Here is an 18,092-nt window from a genome sequence, read left to right as displayed (position 1 = left end):
TGCAATATCATCACTGATTTCATTAAGTATGTGGCCCTTCCCAGGTCTTTCCACCTGCCTTTAGCTTAAGTGGTAACAGGATTAGCATTTGAGTACAGTGAGTGGGGAAGTCTGGGTAGTGGTGTATTAGCTGAGGTGAAGGTAGCTGAGGTAGCAGTCACTGGAGCCCAGTGTCCCAAATCTGCATTTCCTTCTCACACTCTCTGTGTGCTTTGTGGCTGCCTGGAGCAGCTGTCACCTGAGGTGACGGCTTTGCCTTTGCAGGGAGGAAATAGAAGAAGTGGTGAATCAAGTCTTACTCAGTGACAGTCATAGCTCTAAGCACATCACTAAGTCACCTATCTGCAAAGGAGCTGGCATGTGTGGGCCTACTGTGTGTGTGGGAAGGGCCTTGCAGCTCCTGGTGAAATGTCAAGACCATGGCTTACACGTGTTTGAGAGCTTTCTCTGAACGCAGCTATTAATCTTTTAGTGTTTGAAAATTTCCAGAGTTGTCACAAACAGCTGCTATTATATTCCTTCTGCATCTCCTCCCGAAGGCAAATAACCTCATCAGGATGCTCATTAGAGTGTTGTGGCCTAATGAATAGAACCTAATTTTATAGCTCTGGCCACTTCCATTATACCTTCATGCCACTTACTGTTTGACCCTCGATCTCAATACATCAGAAAGCCTGGAGGACATTTTCAATGGCAAAGAATTAATGTTTATAAAGGGCCTATTATGCAACAGAAGTGTGACCTCCATGATTAGGGCCGTAATTGGTGGCATTGGTGTAAACAAGTGCCTGATACTGGAACTCAGATGCTCTATTTGTTGTGCTTAATTTCTATCATGTGAGGTAAACCTCTTAGGCTACGACTGAGTGATTTGGGGACACAGAAGTAGGCACTTGGCATAAAACAGCCCACAGATACCTCCATTTTCCTCAGGGGGCGAATTGAATTATAAGTTTTCCACAGGTGCCTGAAGTTGAAGAGAGCACAGAGACCTCTACCAATGTTTTTTTTTTTTCTTCTGCACATCCATATCAATAATAAAGTTCAAATTTTTAATGTGTATGCGTACTTTGCCTGTGGGTTTATCTGTGCGCCATGGGCATGCCTGGTGCCACTCTTTGGAGGATAGAAGAGGGAACTGGAATAGAGATGGGTGTGAGCTACCACAGGGGTGTTGAGAATCGAACCTGGATCCTATGGAAGAGTAACCGGGGCTCTTAACTACTGAGCCACCTCTCTGGCCCCTAATAAGCTTTGGCTTGTCAGTTAAGCACCTTCAGAGAGTACCAACAGTGGATCATAGTGAAGAAGAGCTGTAACAGTATATTAACATCAGAGTCCAGTGTGGGAGAGTATAGCCACAGAAGGTAAACCCGTGGGTGTGGGTGTGGGTGTGGGTGTGGGTGTGGGTGTGGGCACTGCACTCTGTAGACTCGAGCAGCTCAGACTGACGTAAGGAAAGGGCTTCGGTTTGATTCAGTTTGAGTTTTGAGGCCACCAGTACTTCCGTTCAGTTTACAGTCCATTGCTTGAGGGTGAGGCCACACCACACTGATGGAAGAGACTCTCAGAGCCAAACTTGGTTCACTCTGGAAAGCCCTGCCGCACTGCTGGTGACTCAGTTGAGCCAGTTCTCAGTGTCTGTGCTCCTGTTGGCAGCGGCGTATTGGCTGGGAAGGACAAAGGGTCCCCATCCTAGTTACTTTTCTGGTTGCTGTTAGGAGTTTCTTCTAATAAAAGGGATCAGGCAGAGGAAGGGTTTATTGCAGCTCACAGACTGGGGTTGTGGTCCACTGTAATGGAGCCATCCTGGCTGCAGGAGATTCTTCTAATAAAAGGGATCAGGCAGAGGAAGGGTTTATTGCAGCTCACAGACTGGGGTTGTGGTCCACTGTAATGGAGCCATCCTGGCTGCAGGAGATTCTTCTAATAAAAGGGATCAGGCAGAGGAAGGGTTTATTGCAGCTCACAGACTGGGGTTGTGGTCCACTATAATGGGGCCATCCTGGCTGCGGGAGGCTGAGGAAGCTGGCCACACTATCAGTAGCAGAAAGCAACAGGTGCTCACACTCAGCTTCCTTCTTTTTATGTCGCCCAGAGCCTTAGCCCAGAGGATGCTGCCACTGACCTTAGTGTGGATCTTTCCATTTCAGTTAACCCAGTCATGGCCAGTGACAGTATGAACCATCACCTCTCATAGTCCTGGATGATCTGACGGAGTGAACTCAGTGCAGACCCAGCCAGTCCACACCTAACCTTGATATCAGCCCAGGTGTGGCTTTCCTTTATGAGCCCACGTGTACGCAGGCCACTAGCACACACCAGCACAGCCCATCTTAACAGTGCTGCTTTCTATTTCAGGATGGCAAAGATGATCTAATAGCTCAACCAGCTGAGTAAATTTTCAAAGCGTAAACATGTGGGCCGGGTAGTGGTGGGCTCACGCTTTTAATTTTAGGAGGCAGTGGCAGGCAGATCTCTGAGATCGAGGGCAGCATTGTCTACAGAATGAGTCCCAGGACAGCCAGGGATAACACAGAGAAACCCTGACTCGAGAAACAAACAAACAAACAAACAAAAAAAAAAACAGCAAAATAAAACAGTAAACACCTGGGGACTTTCCTCTCCAGCCAGCCCTTAGGTGGTGCTAGGCGTGCATTGTAGAATGAGCTCATCTTGTGTGGTGCTGAGATCGGCTGTGAGCGGGAGTATGCACAGGTCGACCCTGTGACTTTCCCTTGTTTCAGGACTTCTGTATTTCAGCAGTGTGTCATCCTTATGATATGGGTGTCTGTACTTGAACAGTTATCCTGGACCTAGTTCTGAGTTCTCTGTTGTGTATCGTATTGTGGACTCCCCTTTGGCCAGGAGTGTCAGTATGAAGGATTTCCTGGCAGTTTGTCGAATCAGATAGTGGCCTACTTTCTTCACTTAGTCTTAATTGCTTCCTTTCCTAGGTTGCTAGGCCACGCGTCACTCATAATGCCTTCCTGTTTTACAACAGCAGCCTCCTAATTGCTGGCTACCTTAGCTTGAAGTTGAATGATCTCCTGCCTCTGCTGGTAATCATATTGGCCTTTGTTAGAATTTGCTGAGGTTAGAGTGTTCCTTCCTTACTTAGAACCTTTGTTGATCGGCTATAAGAGCTTCGTGTTCTTTATTCAGCTGAACATAGTATTTTCCTTTACACTTGACATAGGAGATGGCTACACAGACCCCCCTGAAGTGCCTGCCCTGCACCGTGATGTGGGCTCTGGTGAGAGGCTCCCCTCTCTGCCCCTTCACATTCGTCTTCCGAGTGCTGTGTGTGTTTGTAAAGTTTCATCATCCTTGCCTGATCTCTGGGAAGGATTGCCCTTGGTCCTTTCATTTGCTCTGTTCACAATCCGAGATTGCCCACCAGCTTGAGAACTCCAGTGTGTTCCTGGTGTCTGTTTGTCTGTATTTTGTACCCAATTATCTGGTGCAGAATTTCACAGTTAATTGTAGGGTTCATGCAACATGAGGAACAGAAGGAAATTCCTGAATGACCCCTGTCAACTGTGGCTCCAGAGCAGCCCCTGTCTTGGTCTTGTTGTCTTCAAACTAAACAGGCTAGTTCTCAGCATGTCCCATTAGCATTTTAATCCCTCCCTCCATAAGAATGAAATTCAAACTGATAATATAGTGGAGATAAGAAGTTTTTTTCCCTGTCTGAGAGAGTTACAGGACTTGGAGAATAACAGTGGCAGGTGGCCTTTTTTGCTCAGACTGGCTTACCTACTTCCTGGTACTGTGAACTAAACAGAAAACTTACCATTAATTTTGCTTGAAAGTTCTTCATGGCTCTCTATCATCTGCCATACAATATGCTTCTTTCTTTCTTTCTTTCTTTCTTTCTTTCTTTCTTTCTTTCTTTCTTTCTTTCTTTCTTTCTTTCTTTCTTCTTTCTTTCTTTCTTTCTTTCCTTTCCTTTCTTCCTTTCTCTTTCTTTTTCTTCCCTCCTTCCTTCTTCCTTTCTTATTTCTTTCCTTTTCTTGTTGTTGCCTATTTTTTTTCTCAACAACCTTTTCTTTTTCCCTCAGCTTTGCTCAGGTAGTTAATGTTCGGATGATTACTAATAGAGTACGAAATCAGTTAACCAGATTCCAGTATGAAGTGGTATGTGTAAAGTGAGTTTTCAGAATGTGGTAAATTAAAGCAGCGTCATATAGCAATACATATGGATGAACACACATCATACCCCGGGGCTGTGTGTCCTAAGATATAGACTGGCTGAGATGTAGACTGGTTAGGGACCATGATGAGATAAACCAATCTGTCTGTTTTGTGCTGAGTAAGGAAGCAGATGGAAAAGGCAAATTAATGTCCTTTACCAGCAGACATGGTGAGATAAAATGATGCACTGTGGTTTGCGTCAACAGTCCAGTGTGAAGTATGAAGAGTAATGGACCTAGTGGCACATTTATTTATTTATTTATTTATTTATTTATTTATTTATTTATTTATTTATTTTTAAGTAGCTACCTTTAGAATGATCTAAAAATACATATTTTTTTTCCTGCTGTGTAAGACAATCTCAACAACAGGAAAAAAAAAATCCAAACCTCTGTGCTCACAGCAGGTACTTCCTGTTGCTGGCTAAACATTCAGAGCTGTGAGCCCTGCATTCTGTCTTGTGTTCTACAGGGTTTTTGCTTTCTTCTGTGGACGAAGATGGTATTCGAAGGCTCTACGTGAACAGTGTCAAGGAGACCGGGCTAGCTTCCAAGAAAGGTAAGGTTGTGGATGCCTTGGGTGTTTCTGTTTTTGTCGTTTTGTTTTGCTCTTTAATTTTTGAGACAGGGCCTTGATGTGTAACTAAGGCAGGCTTGGAACTCATGGTGTGGCTGGGGCTGCTCTTGACTCACAGTCTTTTTGCATTGGCCTCTCCAGTGTTAGGATCCACAGACTTGACAAACCCCACCCCTGGCCTCCCACCCTTTCGACCTTGTCTGTCTCATAGTTTCCCTTTGGGGTTTTTCTCTTTGATAAGTGAGAAAGACATTTTCCAGAGGGTTTGTATATAAAGAATTTTTCTCCTTCACAACATTCCAGGGAAGTGAGTATCCTCCTTGAATTTGGGTGTACAAGAAATATCACACTACTAGTTTCTAGGTGTGACTGTGACCCTGTATCCAAGGCACTACTACAAAGTTCTCTTCTAATTACAATGGTTGTTCTTTATCTTCTGGGGAGCTCTGGGGTTTAGAGGAAGCAGAGCTATGGTCCTCCCTAGCCTGAGCCTGCAGCACCCTCAGAAGTGGCTGTTCTACTCTGACAGCGTCTGCAGATACTGATTTTCAATCCAGTCCCCTCATCTCTGCTGTTAGCTCCCCCCGTTATGTCTTGCCTGTTACTTGTGGCCCTCCAAGAGCTCAGCATGCTTTGGGCCCTGTGTGTTCTCAGAGTCCCCTCCCAACTTAGATTACAGTGAACTGGACCCTCTGCATCCATAGGCTGTGCATTTGTGAATTCTACCAACTACACATCAAAAATCTTTTGGGTGAGGGAGTGTTCAAAAAGTTATGCAATCCAATACATACACGCATTAAAAATAAAAAGCAGCCAGATAAGTTTCGCAAACCTGTGATCCCAGCACTCAGGAGGCAGAGGTAGGCAGATCTCTGTGAGTTCGAGGCCACCCTGATCTGCAAATCGAGTGCAGAACACCAAGGATACACAGAGAAACCCTGTCTGGAAAAATAACAACAACAAAAAAGTTATGCAGATACTGAATATACGCTCACCTTTGTGCTTGTCATCATTCCCTAAGCGCTATAACGTAGCGAACCATTCATGTTGCTTTAGGCATTGCATACGGTATGACTCCATTATACCTGTGGATGTTGTCAAGGGCCATCCTAGAATCCATCTGTGAAGGGGAGCAAGAGAAGATGGAATTGTCCACTCCCTTAGTTTTGGATCACTTATAGCGGAACAAGCTCCGCGGCTGAAAGGCACAGATTTTTTTTTCCTCTCACAGTTCAAGAGCCTAGTCTGAAGTCAGAGTGTTGGGAGGATTGATTCCTTCTGGAGCCCCAGGGAAGAATCTGTCAGATGCCTCTTCTCAGATCTGGTGACCGCCAGCCATCCCCAGTGATCCTTGGCTTGTAGCCGATGTTTCCATCTCTCCCCCTGTGACCCTTGGTTCGTAGAAAGAACAGAGGTTGTTCGGTTTAACACTCACTCCAGTTGCCATCAGTTTTGTCTCATTTGAGAGTTTATTTTGACTTAATTATGTCTGTAATATTATAGTTATAACAATTATATTAATTATCTCCATGATATGTGCCCACACCTCTTTCCAAAGGAGGTTGCTTCCCGATACTGTAGGCAGACGTGAGTGTTTTGGAATCTGTTTTGTTTTGAAGGGGGCACTGTTCAGCTCATTATACTTATAAAAATATGAGGTGGGTCAGTATGGCTGGGAAACTACCTTCCTTTCGCTCTTGGTATGAAATTTTTTGTTTCACTGAGGCAGTGGGTAGATCATACAGGAGCCCAGCACATCTGGGCCAGCTGTACTTAGACATGCTTATCCAAGTGCTTTCCATGAAGAACTCTGAATGGAGCGCTGGGGGACAAAGAGGTGCCGATTCTTCCTGCCTCCACCCAGGTAGTAGCTAAGCACAGCACTGCATGTTCCAAGGCTTGTGCATTCCCTGTGTGGATCATTTCTCCCTGTGCTATAACCATCAGAGAATCACGGTCCACTGTCTGTGCACAGAGAGGGCGAAGGTGGGATTCGAGTAGTCAGAACCACTTACACGTGAGCAACCCTGGGGGAGAACCGCCTTTGTGCTCCTTCTGTGTTTTCTAGACCACAGGCAGTCTGGAGGCTAGAGTCTGTAGAAGCACCGAGCTGTGCCCGAGCTCTGAGCCGAGACAGGGCACGCTCCCCTCCAGACTTGGTGACTGATCGTTATCACTTTCAGCAGGATGAGTGTGCTGTTGGTGCAGCCCCGGGGGTGGGGATCTTCTGGCTTTAGTCACATCCTGTTCTAGTTCTCTGAGCCTGAGAACCCTGATGCTTGATGAAAACAAATGTCTCCCCGACCCTCTACACCAGGCAGCCAGTGTCAGGGTGAGGCATTTGGGGTGTTAGATGTAGCAATTAATGCAGACTTAGAGCTGAGCACTCTTACTTCGGGGCTCACTGCAGGCCACACAAACCGCTTGTGTGCTTTGAGTACCAAATGCTACCATCCCCAATTCCATCTATGGTTCCAGGAAAGTTTGGTTCTGCCGTGCGGCCCAGCCTTTGATACCTGTAGTCTGTGAGCTCTCCTCTTCCCCACAGTCAGTGAGTTCACATCTGACCACTCATTAGTATGTAGAATAGGGCCCTGTCTTGCCTTTTGAACACAGCCCAGGTGCCTGCAACCCTGGTGAGGAGAGCGGCCAGCGGAATGCTGCCTAAGTGGATCTGAACATCCAGTTTGCACTAACAGATTGTTTTTTTACTGCCTTCAAGCCACTCTGTCGGCCACATTGGACTTCAGCTATTTCATCCTGTAGTTGGGTCCCATGTTCCCATTCCACCCGGCCGCTGTCCACACACAGGCTGCTCTTAGCCAGATTTCATGGTGGCTGCTCTTGCAGAACTGACGTTTTGTACATTATTGTATTCCTTGACCCTTCATCCCCAGTCACCATAGCCTTGTTTGTTTTGGACCATGGTTATCCCTTTGAGATCACCTAAGAGCCTTATTGTCATCTAGTATTTTCATGATGGCTGCACAGGACATAGCCTGGTTGACAAAGACATTTGTCATCTTGCTCCAAACAGTTTGCATACTCCATAGATATACTTTCCATGGTCAGTTCTTATTTCCAGTCACTTGGGGATGCGTAGCAACAGGGAGAGCCAGTGTCTACTGAATATCTTCAGTGATTACACGATTGGCTTCATTTGCTCTCTTACATATGAGGTTGAAGCTGGGGTGACTCAGGAACGCCAACCCTCACAGAGTCTGTCCACGCCAAAGCTTCAACAGAAAGAAGCAGTAAGCAGTAGCTCACAGTACTGCTGATGGTCTCCCGTCCTCTTACTGCTCATTCTGAGAATAACTCACCCGGGGTTGTTTTCCTGGTATTTCCATAACAAAGCACTAGAAGCGAGGCTCCTTCCAGCAGCAGAAACTGCTGTCCTTGCAGTTCCTGAGAAGCCAGTTGAGGTTTCACTGGCCGAGTTCCCCCTGAACCTTTTGGAGAGAGCCCTCTCTGGTCTCATCCAGTTTCTAATGGCTCTGCACGTTTGTGGGCTCGTGGTTATGACAGTCCAAGCTCTCATCCATCTTCACCTGCCCCCCCCTTCTTATGAGTCTCTCTTCTGTGCATCCAGTGAAGACATGTCGGTTGGCACGGCCCACATGACAATCCAACATCTTATGGTTATAGTGAAGATCCTTTTTCTGCGTAAAATTGCACTCACGGGTTCTGGATTAGGGACAGAGTTTTCAGGGTCAGCACTCAGCGTGCCACTGCTCTTATACTGGCAAGCCCATGAACCTGGAACCTTCCTTCCGAGAACCTGCATAGAGCCTTCTGATTTTATATTTTCTGCTTAAATATTATACAGCTCCAGATTTTTTTAACCTGGAAATGAATTGTTTAGGGCTAGAGAGTTGGCTCAGTGATTAAAATCACTGGCTGTTCTTTCAGAGGTCCTGAGTTCAGTTCCTAGCACCCACATGGTAGCTCACAACCTCTCTAAATGTAGTTCCTTGGAATCTGATGCTCTCTTCTGGTGTTAAAAAACATATTAAAAAACAAAAAAACCTCAAAAGCAACGAATAGTTTATGCAACAGAATTTTACTTTTGTCATAAAAACATTTCATTTCTATTCCTTCCTCACTCAAGGATTTTTCTTTTCTTTTTTATTTTTCATGTATTTTATGGTCAGTAATGGGTTTTGTAAGTTTTGGAAGTCTGAATGATCCTCTGTGGAGTTAGAGCTGGGAGCCATGGCTGCCGGGGGTAGGGTGGCTTCTTTCGGTTCCTCTCTGCCTCAGCCCTTCATTCACTTCCCTTTCCTTGGCAGTGTGCCCCCCAGCCCCCCTCTCTCCATGGCTGGACCATCTATAATAAAGGTTGAGTCGTTCCTTTGTTAGTCCCAGGTTCTTGTTCTCCCAGGTTGGACTTGTTCTCCATTGTTCCTTCAGGTCCCCAGGTGCCCTGCGAAGGCTGCAGGCCCCCGTGGGGAGCCTACCAAATTGAAATGAAAGGTGCACTTCTCCGGGTCCTGGGGTCATTTAGAGGCAACGGGAGTGATAACAGCTGCATTGGATTCTGTGAACTTCTGTCACTGTATGTAACACTGTATTTAAGTTTGGGGAGAAACAAACAAACAAACAAACAAAACACAACTTACTTACAGCGACAGAAGAAACTCCCTGCATCTTAGTTCCATAGAAATGATGAGTGGACACAAAGTGTGTACAGAGCCCTGTCACCAGCATTCCCGGAGAGCCGCATCCTGCGGGGTTAGCCAGAACTGGCATTGGAAAAAAGAGACTCGGCGTATGCTCAGAACACATTGACGAGTGTGTTTGTAATGAGTTTGTTTAGGTGGTCCAGCAGGGTCAGAATAACACAAGAGCAGGGGCTCTCAACTCCTGCATATTAGATATTTTACATTATGGTTCATGACAGTATCAAAGCCACAGCTGGGAAGTAGCAACAGAAATGATTTTATGGCTGTTGGGGGAGGGGCACCACAACATGAGGAACTGTATTAAAAGGTCGCAGCATTAGGAAGGTTGAGAACCGATGCACAAGAGCCTTCTCACACCCGTGTGAGCCAACTGCATCCTGCTCCCAGCAGCCCTGTGGCTGAGGTTCACCTCAGGAGAGAGTGGCATGCACCCTCTGGCAGAACTTCTAAGTAGGTACTGCTCTGGCTTATGTGACATTAAAACTTTTCCATCTTGCGTTGGCAGGCCTGAAGGCGGGGGATGAGATTCTCGAGATCAATAATCGTGCTGCTGCCACCCTGAACTCATCTATGCTCAAAGACTTCCTCTCTCAGCCCTCCCTGGGCCTCCTGGTGAGGACCTACCCTGAGCTGGAGGGAGGAGCAGAGCTGCTGGAGAACCCGCCCCACCGGGTGGACGGCCCTGCGGACCTTGATGAGAGCCCCCTTGCCTTCCTCACCAGCAACCCAGGTATGCTGTGTCCAGGGCCGTGCATCACGCGGCTGTGTCTGGGGAAGGGGGCCACGCTCCACGCACCTCAGGGCTTGCTCCTGCAGGTGGAGACGGCTGTGAGTGAAGCTGATGGTTAACCCCTGCTCCCTATTGACAGTTCTGAGGGAAAGGGAAGCAGTCATGGAATATCTGTCTTGCTATGAATCTTCTGGTCACACTCAGAAAGCTTTGTGATTCTTTTGCTCATTGTCAGAGAGAGAGAGAGAAAGAGGTGAGTGACAGGAGGCCACCATTTCACGGTTGTCGACGGCGATACAGGAATCATATAAGGCTCTGGGATGCTGAATCCTCCCCTAGCTTTCTGTCTACACCCTCAAAGTCTGCCCAGCCCTGCCTCTCTTTCCCTGTGTAAGGAGCTGGATGCTTTCCGTGAGGAAACTTCTCTGGCAGGCCTTTGCTTAGACTCATGTGAACAGGAATTGGGTCCGTAGGAACCCTGCCCTACCCTGCCTGTCCTGCTACCCTTCCCCACATTCTTTCCTGCTCTCTCTGGCATCGTGGGTGACCCTGGCCTTAGAAACCTTCCAGGGGCCCCCCACAGAGTTAGTGCCCCAAACCCCCAGCTTTCTGACCTGCAAAACGTGTCTCTGTGGGCTCCAGCTGTAGTGTGCTACTTGGTTTGCTTGGCTGGTTTTTAAGTTTTATTCGGACAGGCCCTCACTTTGTAGCCCAGACTAGCTTGGAATTCCCTGACTAGCCTAGGTTGGCACTGGACTCTAGATTTCCCTGCCTCAGCTTTCCCAGTGCTGGGATTAAAGGAGAACAGGTCCATGCCTGGCTCGTATGATGCTTTCCTTACTCTCCTCTTCTCTCCTCTCTTTCCCTCCCCTCCCTTCCCCTCCTCTCCCCTCTTCTCTCTCTCACAGGTTTGTGTGTTTGTTGTTTGGGAATGAGTGTGTTGTCTTCATTTTGCCTTGCAGCTCTTTGGACCTAGCTTCCCACACAGTGGATGAGCGAGCAAAGGAACTGTGTGGATTATGCTGGGTTGACTCACTAGGCTTGATTTCAGAATTTTTTTCCCTTCACATTGTGTTTCCAGGGGGAAAAGACAAGCTTGAGGCAGTGAAAGTGCACCCTTGCACGTGGGTTGGTGGTAGGGTCTCTGCTTTCCCTGTCCTCCTTGCAGGTGCTTCTGTACTGTTCCTTGCCATTGCCTGAATGATATTCTGCAGCTCAGCTGCTTACGCAGAAAGCTCTGTGATCGTCAATGGTTTTGTTTAGCGGCTCTCGGAAGAATCTGATAATTGAAGCTTCAGAAAACTGATCACGCTTAGTTACTGTTGACTTCTGGGCTTAACTGTGTCATAGGGGTCATCACACCTAAAAAGGAAAGGGGATCAAGACCACGGAGGCTATTTCCCCAGATGACCACAAGGTGGCGCCTGTGATCCTACAAAACAACCCATGGCTTCTGATCTGAGCCCAAATGAACCACTAGAGGTTCATTAACGTTCGTTAGGCTGATTAAGGATTTTGTGTGTGTGTGAGAGAGAGACAGAGACAGAGACAGAGAGACTGTGACTGCGTTTGAATTAATTTTCTATTGGTGTCACTTCTGTCATTTATAGATACAAATTCATCTTTAGCGTATTATAATCCACAAACAGAAACCAGTTCACCCTTGTTGATTTCAAGTAGCTTTCACATCTTGGTTTTGCTTCTTTACCATTGCAATGGCAGATTGAGTGGTTGTGGTGGCACGGCCAGGTCTGCAGAGCCAGAAGTTTTTATTCTCTGGACCCTTGGGTATAAAGTTGTATGTCCCTATGTAAAACAGACCCTTGCTCACAGACAAATTGTATCCCTAGCTGGCCCCTATTTGGAACCCCCCTTCACCAGCCTCTTGAATATTGAGATTATAGTAAATCAAGCAAAACTGCTTTGAATGAGAAGTGTCTCTCTGTGCCTGTGTGTTAGAAGGTCGGGTGTGTTCTGTGTGCACAGTCATTGCCCTGTCTTTGATGGAGTCTTAAGCACAGCACTGGCTTTCCTGTCACCTCCTGTCGACCAGGCACCTGGGCAGGCTCCGTGCCGAACCCACCGAACATACCCTGTCCAAACCAGCCAAACTGCAACTTGGGAGTCTTCTCTAGAAGATGTATTCTTTGCTTTGTTTTTCCCTAACCAAGTGGCTGTGACTTGGAGCTCACGAACCCCACCTGCGCCTCCACCTTCTCCCTGTGGGTGGTTCCGCTTCCTGGTCCTCCTTTAACAGCAGAGGATAAAAGGGGAGAAAGTAAGGCGATAGGATGGGAGAGCCAGGCAGCCTGCCCCACAGCAAGGCAGAGATAGCACACACCCAGCAGATGGCTGCAGGTAGTGCAGAGCAACTGGACAGTTGGGAGGCTGGGCTAAGTTTAGATGTAACTAAAAAGAGGAGCCGTCCAGAGTGACAGGTTGGGGGTTTGATGCTGGGGTGTCTTTAAGGGGGTCATACTGAGTGTTTAGTGACCTGGACAGAGAGACCCAGGTGGGGAGTGTGAATCTCAGGGACTTCGAGGCCCATTTGAGCCCTGATACTGTCTGCCTAGCATGCAGACTTGGCTGGACCTTCCCCTGCTTGAGGCTGTGGTTCTCTTTCAAGCTTTGGCTATTTTTGAACCAGTGTGAACCTTGTAAGTAGAAACATCAGAGACTGGTGGTTAAAAAGAAGCCCCAAGCCAGGTTCTTTGGGGCTGTGTTCATTTTGATGTTAGTCCGTGGTCCTATGGGTCCTGATTCAGCACTCCGTGCACTGTGTCCTCATTACAAAATGGAGACAAGAGCACACTGCCATCTTACTAGATCCATGTGATGGCTAACAGTAAGGATACAGGAAACAGTTTACATCCTCAGCCAGTCGTGGTCATGGAGGACACGGGGATTGTCTGAGCCATAGCGACCAGCTGCTCCCCCTCCCTGCCTGCTGGTCCACTTCCGCCTGCAGCAGGTGGCCTGTCTGAAGCTCGCTGCGCTTCCACTTCCAGGTGGAGAGGAGGGGTTCTGAATTACTGGATGCTGAGTCCCTGGGCCCCTTTTCACAGCCCTTGTTCTTGTGGCGGTCGCTTTAGACAGTGGTTTAGATTCCTTGAGTGACTCCCACGTGTACCTAGAACACTTAGGCCACCGCGGCTCCCTGTTTGTAGACTCATTTTTCTGCCCTGGGTGAGTGGCGTCTGCAGGGTTCTGCTGATGTGCAGACCTTGTTGGTGCCATCCACGGTCTATTTCACGGAGCTTTTTATGTTGGAAGTCTGTTAAGTGACTGTGGAGTGTGTGGAGGGGAGCATAGTGCCTGCTTAGCCATCAAAGCTTTGTGTAAGGACAGGCCCCTGCATATTCTAAGTTCCATGCCTTCTAGTCCGTGGCCATTTGCAGCCCACAAGTTGTGGCTGGAGTCTTGTTACTGGTCTTCTTCTCATCCTTGCTTTCCAAACGCTTGTTTAAGAACATGCCAGGAAGGCAGCCAGGACACAAAAAGGGCAGTTCCCCCAATGACTGTTATTCTAGGAGGATCCTTGTGAAGGGGAAGCCAGCGGGAGAACAAGGTGTGTATATGGCGTTTCCAAGAAGCCCCTGTTAAGTTCTGACAGGGTTTGTTTTGACTATGGATTGTAACGTTTCAGGCCCTGTAATTCTTTGGTGTGAGGGGCTATTCTGTTCGTCCCTATAAGCTGTTGTAAGATGGTTGTACCTGCCCAGTCCCAAAGAAAAACCCTCAAAGATTGCCACTGCCTCCACCCCCAACCACTGGCAAGGGTTATTAGAAGGTGCACAGCTACCTCCCTTAACATCTCAGCGAGCATCGGTGCAGGAAGGCAGACAGATCCAAGAGCTTTCCCGAGCCTCATAAAACATGTACCATAGTGTCTCAGTATGCTCAGTGTCTGACACACCCCATTTCTGCCATTTGTACTAAGAGGAGAGAGGAAAGCTTATTTTGATGTTGGCTTCTTTCTCCCAAGTGAGTAAAATTATTGTGGCACAGGATAGTGATCATGGAATTTTCCAATGAAACAAAGATACTCCCAACAGCAATTATGCAAAAAGCCAACTTTCTGCAAATTTTAAGACTTACCCTTAAGTGGCCTCAGCAATTTTAAGTGTGTGTTTAGGGGCAGGTGTCATGATACAGGCCTGTCAGGGCAGCACTTGGTGACGGGCAGGATTGCTGAGGGTGAGAAGTAATCTTAAGTAATGTAGCAAGACCAGCCAAGACACAGGCTCGCTTAAGTTCTGTTAGGAGAGCCGACCTTGACTTCTATGGCCATGCCTCTCTGCTGCATCCTCCCTAGACCTTTTCTTGGCTGGCTGAAGTGAAGCAGGTGCTTCACTTGTTCATTTGTGGTAAAGACACTGGGCTCCCTCCCTATCAGGGCTGCTGCTGCTGCTTCTTTGAAAAGTGGGTTTTCTTGCATTTTGAGCCAGAGAAAGCTGGGCCTGGGTGACTGACAGCAGGGCAGTGACACAGGCCAGAGATGGGTGAGACCAGACCCGATTAGAGAGCTGGAGACCCTTTGATAGGCCTCTGGTACATCTGTCGCTGCTGAGGGGAAACTGTGGGCTGCAGTGAGCACAGATGCACGTCCTGCAGGAAGTAGATTCCCTGGCGCCTGGTTCTCAGGAAAGGCCCCCATGTTTGCCGTGCACCTTGGTTCAAAGGAGTCATTGTTTGCACCAGGCATGAACAGCATCTGCCTAGCCAGTGAGTGCTTTCTGTGCAGTATAGAGATGGAGGGCTCTGTTTTTCTTCTGATGTGGAGATTTCCTGAGGCTCAGCATTTAGGGAGCAGGGAGGGGCAGCATGAAAGAGCAAGTGCACAGCTTTGTCTTCCTGCAAACAAATCTGGTCCAGTCTTGGGAGGGTTCCCTGAAACCTCACAGATACCCAGCCACACATGGTCCCTGTTTGTCTGTCGATAAAGCTCACAGCCACGTGTGCCTCTAAACTGCTGGCATGCCTTGCTTTCTGTCACTTAGCACATGGCCTGCTTCTCTGCATCCTGCTGGGGAGTGGAGGATCCAAATGCCTTGTCTTGATTTGTAGCGATATTTGATTGATGGCATCTGTCAGATTCAGTGTGTGACTTCATAGACTGGGGTTGGGGGGGCTCTTTATTTTTTTGTGTTTTTAAAAATTATTAGTGTAGGAGCTGGAGAGGTGGCTCAGCGGCTTGAACACATTGCTTATAGATCTCATCGGTCAAGGATTTTTCCCCCCACAAGGCCTTGAAGAAGGGCAAAATTAATATGGTATGATCTAAATAATTGAAAGATAAATTGTAAGGTAAGTTGTCTGAAGGGTTTGCGCTGTGCAGGTCTTAGCTGGGGTCCGGGGGGGAAATGAGTGACTTGCAAAGGTTTTCAAACCATAAAAATGCGATTGTGATATGGAAGAGCAAGAGCAAGAGAAGCTCTTGCGAAGAGCCAGGTTTGATTTCCAGCACCTGCATGTGGCTCACAGCCGTCTGTAACCCCAGCTCTAGGAGATCCAGTACTCTCTTCTGCCTCTGTGGACACGAGGGATGCACATAGAGCACACACATACATGCATAATACATACATGCATGCATATATACATACAGGCAAAACACTGGTACACATAAAGTAGAAATAAAAACCTTTAGAAATCATTAATGTGCTTTCTATTTTACTTTCTCAACAGGCTGACAAGATTATGCCCAAATCTATAATTTTTATGTCTTTTCCATAGTATTTATTTTATGTCCTTGTATAGGTGAGCCTGTGTGCACATTGTACGCATTTATCACGCCACACACTTGGATGTTGGGGACCACGTGTGGTCATTTTCTACCTTGTGTATCCCTCAAATTGAATTCAGGTGTGTAGGCTTGATGGCCAGCTGCCTTTGCCTGCTGAGCTACCTCTCCACACTTTATTTCTTTTTGATACAGGATCTTTCTACCCCAGGGTGGTCTCTGACTTACTCTGTAACTCAGGCTGACCTCCCCCTCCTCAGCCTCCTGGTTGCTGGGCTCCATGCATGCGCCAGCCAGCTCCGCTCACAGCATTTTTAGCTGTCTCCATTTTACTGCAGTTTTGTTCTATAATAGTTCTGGTTTTGTTGGTGCCTGTGCTGACACCATGTATGATGGGGTGAACATGGAATCCTTTTAACCATGTAGCTGTGACATGACTGAACACGAAAATGGAACCATAGCCCAGCAGTTGAATCCCAGACGGATGTCTATAGGGTTGTACAGTATTTTCTTGCACCCCTCACCCATCCATCAGTCATGTTTTTTCCTCATTTAAATTCCAGTATTAGTAATAACTTCTAAAAGGTCATTTCCTGGGGGCTGGTGAGCTGGCTCCGTGCTTAAAGGAGTAGCCACTGAGCCTGACAACCCGAGTTTGATTCCTAGGACCCAAGTGATGAAAGGAGGTAGACAGTTCCTGAAAGTTGTCTTCTTACACACAGACACATACACACACACACACACACACACACACACACACACACACACTCACATTTTCCTCTTTTGGAAATGTTTGAACTAGAGAATTTGCTTAACTTGAACACATTGCTTATAGATCTCATCAGTCAAGGATTTTTCCCCCCACAAGGCCTTGAAGAAGGGCAAAATTAATATGGTATGATCTAAATAATTGAAAGATAAATTGTAAGGTAAGCCGTCTGAAGGGTTTGCGCTGTGCAGGTCTTAGCTGGGGCCCGGGGGGGAAATGAGTGACTTGCAAAGGTTTTCAAACCATAAAAATGCGATTGTGATATGGAAGCAATTTAAAAGCCAAAGAGGAGCTCATTCACAGCAGTGGGTTTTATTTGTAGTAGCTTTGAGACAGCCATCCTGAGGCTGCTCTGGCCTCCTCACTCTTCCGTTGGAGCCCCCTCTGTGCCTGGCCGTGTGCTCAGGGCTGGGCTACAACTGTCCCTGCTCTGGTGGTTTCTTCAGCCCCCTGTAAGCTGTGTCCTCAGCTCCTTCCCTGATTGCTAACAGAGCTGGCTGGTTCCTGGTAAGCTGGTGGGGGGGATTCTCTGAACTAGGATAATTCTCTAGTAACAACAACACTGCTCTAGAAAGGTGTGTGTGTGTGTGTGTGTGTGTAATCCCACTAAGCTGAGTGCATCCAGAGAAGGATCTGAATGTGGGAAGGTGTCTCCTGTATTTGGATCCTGGCCCGCGCCTTCCCCTCAGCGTTCTTGAAGTGCCGCTGTCACCTCTTCTCTCCTGTTTCCTTTGGTTATTGATGCAGAACACCTCATGCCCCTAGCCTCACTTTGAAGCCTGGCAGCATGGGCCAAGCCCAGGGGGCTGGGGACTGTCCTGTCTCTGCCTGGAGTGGCTCACATGGCTCTTCTGAGGATGCCCTGTTCCTGCTCACGTGTACCTCCGTGAGGCCCGTCATGTCTGAGGCTGGAGTTTGAGGTTTCTTTGCACAGTGGGCAAGAACAGGAACTGTGCAGCGGCCTGGGGCCTGGCTGGAAATGTGTACATCTTCACTTACATCATTTCTGCCAATCAAAGCAAACTGCAAGCCAGCCAAGGTTCTTGGTGTAGGGAGCAGTCTCAGCCCTAGGTGTCAAGCAGGGTGGGAGGGATTTCTGTGAGCTCAGGTCGTACCCTTCACTCTGGTTAGTTGTTTTGTCTGATATGTTTTCTGTTGAGAGACATAAAACTTGGATTGTTTGTATTTTAGTTTTTATTTTTTCCACGTGGGCCACCCAAGGCACTTGTGACATTTGTCAGATGTTCCGTCCCTTTCCTGATGTGTCACACTTCCATGCAGGGTGGGGCTCTCTGCAGCAGTCTCTCCTATGCTTGCCTTATGTTAATGCACACTTACCTTCCGTTTCGCGCTCTGGCAGGGAAAGTACCTCCGTCTTGTTTTTCTTCCCCTTTA

At 47.5% G+C, this 18,092-nt stretch overlaps 1 protein-coding gene across 4 annotated transcripts in view; it reads left to right on the top strand.

Annotated features, from left to right (window-relative positions):
- Positions 1-18,092, top strand: part of Tiam1 (TIAM Rac1 associated GEF 1) — a 350,431-nt gene that overhangs the window by 290,726 nt on the left and 41,613 nt on the right. For all 4 annotated transcript variants that reach the window (XM_060370704.1, XM_060370703.1, XM_060370702.1 and 1 more), the window contains 2 exons: positions 4,669-4,755; positions 9,964-10,188. In XM_060370704.1, the coding sequence (XP_060226687.1) occupies positions 4,669-4,755; positions 9,964-10,188 (312 nt within the window). The remainder of the gene's footprint in view (positions 1-4,668; positions 4,756-9,963; positions 10,189-18,092) is intronic.

This window comes from Meriones unguiculatus, chromosome 17, assembly GCF_030254825.1.
Source record: "Meriones unguiculatus strain TT.TT164.6M chromosome 17, Bangor_MerUng_6.1, whole genome shotgun sequence".
Taxonomy (NCBI): Eukaryota; Metazoa; Chordata; class Mammalia; order Rodentia; family Muridae; genus Meriones; species Meriones unguiculatus.
Note: the sequence above shows the minus strand (reverse complement) of the source record. Positions and strands in the feature narration are given on the sequence as shown.